The sequence below is a fragment of the Scophthalmus maximus genome, chromosome 15 (assembly GCF_022379125.1).
Source record: "Scophthalmus maximus strain ysfricsl-2021 chromosome 15, ASM2237912v1, whole genome shotgun sequence".
Lineage (NCBI taxonomy): Eukaryota > Metazoa > Chordata > Actinopteri > Pleuronectiformes > Scophthalmidae > Scophthalmus > Scophthalmus maximus.
In genome coordinates, this window is record NC_061529.1 from 8,509,910 (window position 1) to 8,516,943 (window position 7,034).

At 38.5% G+C, this 7,034-nt stretch overlaps 1 protein-coding gene across 3 annotated transcripts; it reads right to left on the reverse strand.

The window, feature by feature from the left end:
* Positions 1–118: 118 nt before the first annotated feature.
* Positions 119–5,433, reverse strand: spata7 (spermatogenesis associated 7). 3 transcript variants are annotated; one of them, XM_035611181.2, is made up of 12 exons: positions 5,191–5,433; positions 4,462–4,524; positions 4,251–4,340; positions 4,023–4,070; positions 3,202–3,305; positions 2,620–3,077; positions 2,447–2,492; positions 2,048–2,169; positions 1,891–1,941; positions 1,635–1,712; positions 1,447–1,504; positions 119–1,337 (listed from the first exon to the last, which is right to left on the reverse strand). In XM_035611181.2, exons 1-12 carry the CDS (start codon positions 5,231–5,233, stop codon positions 705–707), a joined length of 1,794 nt encoding a protein of 597 aa, XP_035467074.2. In that variant the 5' UTR covers positions 5,234–5,433; the 3' UTR covers positions 119–704. The 3 variants fall into 3 exon arrangements, with proteins under 3 accessions (XP_035467074.2, XP_035467075.2, XP_035467076.2); XM_035611182.2 differs by lacking the exon at positions 5,191–5,433 and adding an exon at positions 4,946–5,066; XM_035611183.2 differs by lacking the exons at positions 4,462–4,524; positions 5,191–5,433 and having other exon boundaries at positions 4,200–4,304.
* Positions 5,434–7,034: the final 1,601 nt, after the last annotated feature.

Consider the following 7,034-nt stretch of genomic DNA (forward strand, 5'->3'; position numbering starts at 1 on the left):
ATATATATATATGTGTGTGTGTGTGTGTATATATATATATATATATATATGGTTGCAGCCTGAGTAATTACCATTTTTTAAATGGGGATTTAATAATCAGTCGCAAGGCATGAAAGAATCAGAGGTATAGAACTTTTATTGCAGTTTCAAAGACACTTTCTGGTGGCAGTCAACTCCTAGTAGCTACATGTCAGAGGCATTATGTCAAGTGAAACACTAAACAGTTATAGGTTTATTTTTTTATCACAAAAAAAGCTCTTCTAGAAATCTGAAAAATGAAGCAACATCGTACCAGGCACACTGCAAACCACTACAACTAAAAGGTGCCACTAATTCATCCAATTAATTCCACACATCTGATATTAGTGCAGTGCTATGAGCTACCCTTTGCAAATGTGCAAATCACACATCACACTATAGTTACACGGAGCAATGATTTGGAAAATGTTCAGAGCACTACTTTGGGCAGCAATTGCAGCTCAACCGCGTTTACTTGCAAGACTTTGTTTATGTGAAAATCTCAGTACTTTTATAAAAAATATATATATTAAATAAGCAGGATAAAACTATTACCTCATTAAAGGAGCTTGTAAAAAATACTTGACCAGTGTTAAAATCACATTTACAAAACTATACTCTCAGAAAAACTCAAAAAAACAAATTACTCTCACTCTGTAACCAAAACACTTTCAATCCCTGAAAACTCAGAACTCATCATCACTGTCAGAAGCAACTGTATTTGCGTGCTGCTCATCGGCAGCCTCCACACTGTGACAGTCTGTATTGCTGGACACATGAAGAGACTCTGACAGACTTCTACCCAGATCTTCGAGCTCTTTCGAATGTCTATCGTGACTGACCTCGCCGTGGTCTTGATCAAATCCTTCATCACTGTTCATTGCAGACTTTTCATGGTTTTCATTGCAGACTTCTTCGTTTGTTGCAGTTGTGCCTACTTGATTGTGTTGGAAGTCCTCTTCACTGACACCTGTATTATCAGTGACATACTCACTGAGCAAAGGAGAGCCAGTGCAATTTTCCTGGTTGTCTCTCTCCTTGTCTTTTTCATTCGTGTTTGTTGGTGAAGCAGTCCTTTCGGGAGACACTGATAAGCCATCAGTGTAATTGGAAGAATCACAGTATTTAACAAGAGACGCAAAGGGGATCATGTCATCATCTTCTTTGGTCTTCATTTGTTTCCCCCCGGATCCCAGATATGGTAGGAGTGAGTCGAGCAGATCATTCTCCTTTTTTTTAAGCTCTGCACTGGAGTTGGATTTATTGGTTGGCGCTTCAAAATCTTTACGCAGCACTACCAGAAGGTGGCGCATTTTACCCTAAAAAAAAGGATGCAATCAGAGTTTTTTCAGAGTTCCTATTTAAAGCAGTAACTCCAACAAAACTTGTTAAACATATTTGGCATTCAGCCTAAAGTTGCTTACTCACCTCATCAAGCTGATGCCGATTCATGTCGATATGGCGCTTTATCACCCTATCTAGGACCCTTCAAGAGAACATAGACATTTACACCACAGTCATAATTCAGGAGGTTGTAAAAAGGCACTAGCCACCATTTAACTTACTCAGTTATGTCCACATATGTGCTCACACAGGGCATAGAAATGTCAACAAACCTTTCAGAGATATGCCCCCTGGACAAGATATCCTCTGTTACAGCAGAAATAAATTCGAGGTACACTAATTCTTCTTCCCTGTCAAGGAGCAAATGAGAATAGTTAAATTCATAGAGACGACATAATTTAAGATTGTTATTAAGATTCACTGAAGCGTCGCACTATCAAACCACTGCACACATACACGCATGCACATTTTCAACTGAATCTCAATTGACAGCTGCACAGGCATTAGGCATTATCAAAAAGAACTTACTCTGCAGACACTTGCTTCATTATTGGAGATTTCCTGCCTCCTGTTGAAAACCTAGAAGATGAGACTTAAATTATTTGAGAATCTTGACACAGAAAAAAACACAAGGCACAACATTACAAATAAAACACAACATACTATTTCTTCTTCAAAGTTTTACCTGGATGAGGAGTCAAATAAATAATGGTCTCTGCTCTTGTTTACTCGACTCTGCTGTCTAGATTCTGAGAAACATGTGTCGTTGAACTCATCCTCAGACCACTCGTGCTCTGTAATAAATCCCTGTGAAAATTTAAAAAAAATAATTGTAAATTGTAAATAAAAATAAATAAATTGTCGAGGGTTTCTCATGAACAATTACTTATCTTAGCTTGTGTCCAACCAGCTGTGCATGCTTTATTTTCACTATAATCTTTATGGTTTAAAATGGACGGTAAACAACACCAGTATTACTGACATTGAGACAGAAGTAGGCAGCTTCTAGACATAACACTGTTTCGCACAAGACTTGACTTTGGAAAATAATGTATGAATAATCAAATAAAGTCCTCAAAATTACCTGAGATGGTTCATCAAATTCCTGTGTATATTCCTTGTTTTTTGTGCTGCATAGAAGACAAAGAAGTCAAGATATTTGAAGACACTGGCACACAAGCTGCATATGCTGAATTATTTGTTGCTATCTAGTGCTATCCTTTGAGACTCACAGAGATGTTTGGAAAATAAAAATACCTTCTGTGACATGTCTCCTGTTGCAAATTGGAGTTGGAGCTGGTGCAGTCCTGAGTAGGCTTCTTTCGTGGTTCTCTGTAGTAGCGATATTTTGCCAGGTATGAACTCTTATCTGATTTCAGGGTCTTTGGGGTGAAAGGTTTGTCCTGGGTAAAGTGCTGTGAGTGTTTCTGGAGCAGGTCTCCGCTGTACGTCTTCTGGGCAGGGTCCTGGAAAGTCTTGTAGCGACCCTGATCTCCCGAAGCTGCCAGTGAACATGACTGCTTTCTGTGCAAAGCTGACTCTGGGCTGCAGGAGTTAAATCCTGATGCAGGGCGAGCGTGATGGGGATGGTCCAGTCTACGTGATTGATAAACAATCTCCTTGGCATGAAAGGAGGTGCTGAACCTTGGGCTGGAGACAATGGAGCTCCTCGAGCAGAGGTATGGGTTGTCATCATACTGCACAGATATTGTACTCTAAAAAGCAAACATCTCATAGAATCAGATATTGTACATACCGAGAAAGGGTTTGAATGACGGTATAATATTACTATAATATCAAGCAATGAGAAAACACAACGACTCTGCCTTGATGCCTTACCTGGGCTGAGGAGCAGGAGGCTCTGCTACTGTTCTGTGAGAGAGAATGGGCTGACTGAGGACGACCCCCTTTCCTCAGGCGTTCCTGCCTGATCTGGTCATTGTCTGTAAGCAGGTATGTAATATTGAATAAGTGCAGAAAACAGACTGGTCTACACTATCTGTTTCTTACAGTGTGTTGTGTGTTGTAATCTACCATTGTTATACACTTTGACATTAAATACACCCTGTGGCTTATTCTATGAAAAAATGAATGATGGTGTTATCACATCTCCTTAACCTACCTTGTGATATACTTTATTTCCTGGAATGACTTAGCTTAGTCCCAAGGAAACTGGCAGAAACTCACTGCACTTACCTATGAGGTATTTGCGGGTAAGGGGAGCAAGTATGATAGCATAGTAATAAGAAGAGAGCATGACTACAGCCATTAGAGATGAGGATGAATTGCATCTTGTACTCAAATGTGATGACTGGCTGCAGAATATTATTGCTTATTGAGGCTGCTGTAAATGTAGCAATTTGTCGTAGTCCGTCCAAAGACGCTTCCTGAACCACTTAACACTGGTGCAAAGAAAATTATGCAGTTTGATTCTGATTAACATGGACACCAAAGCCTTACTGAGTGGTTTCCTCTACACACCTGCAAAGCACCTAGTAAACTAATCATTGTGTGATCGAACTTCATCGTGGTTGTACTAAAATTAGTAATATACCACCGAAAAAATTTAAATCCAGAAGGTACATCTTCGTTCCAACAGACTGGGACAAAGTTTTTTTTAACTAAATGAATAATTTAATATTTCATACTTGGGTACTTACATTTTACACTATGTATCATGCTTTTGGGTACTGAGGCATCAATGGCAGCTGTGGAAAATGGAGAAAAAAAATTGACATTATAATATTGTTATAAAATTATAACAACAGATTGTTAATCCAATTTGTTATGCAACAGAGACACATTTTTTAACCACCTCATTATATTATCTGAATTACTTTGGTCTACTGCCTGTAGGGATCATGCTGTTTTCCTGCCACGTGGCTCACCTTTAGCTGAGTAAACCTTTTTGTAATGAGACACCATGTGGTCTCTAACGATGGACTGCGTCAACTTGCTTGAGGAGCGAGGGCAAAACGCTACAAACACAAGGCAGAGAAGAACAAACAGGACTATAAAATTACACTCTTATTTTTACAAATGACCAATACTCACTTGACTCATTTTCTCATGACAATGTTGCCGCATTTGAATACTTACGGCTACTCTTCAAGCTCTGTCCTCTCGTACCAGGGCTGCTCCCCAGTCCAGATGACACACTCCCTAAAATCAACACAGAGGAATATGGACATGTTGACAATCCATAGATTTTTGCTGATTGGAGACAGTCAATGACAGTAATGAAGCATAAATAATTTACCAAGCATCAGGTGTATACAGATTTTCAAATGGGGTGATCTACATTTCTTTAAACTGAATACCTTTGTAGTTTTTAAGTGTTAGTCAGAAAAAAATTGTTAAGGCATCCCCTTGACAACGTGTGATGGAGGTTTGTCATTATTCATCAGAATCAGAATCAGAATTGTTGTTTATTGCCAAGTAGGTTATCACATACAAACAATTTTTTTTGTTGCTTTGATGCATAACCGTAATACGGTAAAAAGCAAGTTTTTACAGTAAAAGGAAATAATATTTAAAAAAATTAAGCGTTATTTTAATGTAATGTGCTAATCAACAGGCTTACTCATCTGAATCGTCGTTTTAAGTTTTAAGAGCAACCAGTTGGAGAGAAGATTTGACTGTATACCCAGTGTGAGTTTATTTTTTAGTTTGCTACCGAAGCATCACTACGGTAGCAAACTAAAACTTATGATAACTATGACCCGGATGATGAGTGAGTGAGTATCTCCACAGACATCAAAGGATCGCTACTTTTGCCGATTAGCTAGCCAGCTAGCTAGCTAGCTAACGCTAATAGCATTCACATACCTGTTCGCGATTCCATGGCAGGGTTCCAGTCAGCGTATCCCATTCTCCTCGTAAATATTCCGGGGCAGTGACAGCGGAGCTTGGACACATCCAAACACGACAGTGCAGTTAACTGTAAACATTTTTTTAAACGCAGTGATATAATCAAGGTAATGTAATGCTAACAAAATATTAGCTCATTAGCAGCTGAGGGCTAAGGCAAAGCTTCCCCGTCGCCATGCCCGTTGCTAAGAATGCTTTCGTCATCGCGCTCATGCGCACAGAGAGAGACACACGTCACACGCCACCAATCACAATAGACACAAGACAAACGACTGGGGAAATGACCTGAAATAGAAGAAAAAATGTTTAAATAAAACCCTGTCATATATTAATTATATACAGTAGTGTCATGCAATGAATTACCTTATTTACTTTTTTAATCTTTAAAAAAACCGTATTATTGTTGGAATGCTGATTTTAATTGTCTGTGATTTGTATGTTTTTGAGAAAGCACTTTGTGAAGCTACTTCTAAAAGGTGCTATATAAATAAAATTATTATCATTATTATTATTTAGTCCCAATATGTAGATCCACTGGCAATGGTATTGTTAATCATCATTAGAGTTCACATGTATATAGCAAATATGCTAAAAACAGCATAAATAAAAGTGAAAAAAAAAATTCTCCACAAAAACATTTGTGTCTCAACACTCTGGGATCTCTGGGTGTGGACGTGATATTTTTGGAGCCACTGTTTTGTTCATTAGACAAATAGGGTGATGCAAGTGCAGCCAATGGGAAGCCCATAAACTGCAGGAAAACGCCAACCTCATTGGTCATAAAATTCAGTGGCTTATGCACGGGGTGCCTCTGTGCCTCACAATGAAGAGCCTGGATTATGCAGACATGCCCCATGTACTTGCACTGTCTTTTATTTTAAAGTCTTCTTAAAAGTGTAGTTGTTCTAATATCTAATATAATAAGAGGAGGAGACATGAGTGACACTACAAATTTAACGACACTTGAAAACAGTCCCCTCGGGACCCCTGATTCAGATTTCATTTCCACATGAGAAGTGAGAGAATAACTATGACAGTGACTTTTTTTAATGTGTGTACGCAATTCTCACAAATTAAAGACCATTTTCACAACAGGTATTGTGACATGACTCCTTTCCAGTTTCACAGTAAGCCGTCTGGCAGTGGACATGCATGCACAATACCAGGACCCTGAAATTAAAGCAAAAGCTTAATAGCCTCGAATCCACCATTGATTAGATTTCTTTTTTTCTCCTTCTGTTACATGTCAAAAAGTCTTGCATGAAAAATTCCTATACAGTATATCTATGTAATCTGTATTATACCATTGTTGGTTGAGGTTAATGTATTTAGCCTTTAGCGAAGACGTCCCGCATACCTGAACTTTGAGGGAAAACTATTCCGTGATTGTGTGGCTTTTCAAGGCTTTAAAAGCATTAAAATTGAGATTATTAATTCAAGTTCGGTGCCATCCATCCCCCAGGCTCCTAAATCCCTTCTAAATTCATCAAGTTCATGAATAACCATGAGATGGCAGGTAGCCTATCTTGTTTATTACTTCTACATGAACTGATCATGTCCGCCATTATCATGACAATCACAACCATTAGTGGCCTCCTTTCATGAGGCAGTGTGAAAAACTGACCAAGTGCAACAAAAAGAAATTCTGATCAAACTGAGTATGTGTTTAAATTATAATAAGAACATTCTGTCAGCAGCATATTGTTAATTATAGTGTTCTGCCATGTTCCTTGTATTGTTTGACAGACCTTTTAACCCCTTGCGTCATTTAGCAACAAAGGGTTGTGAATGACTTACAGCAA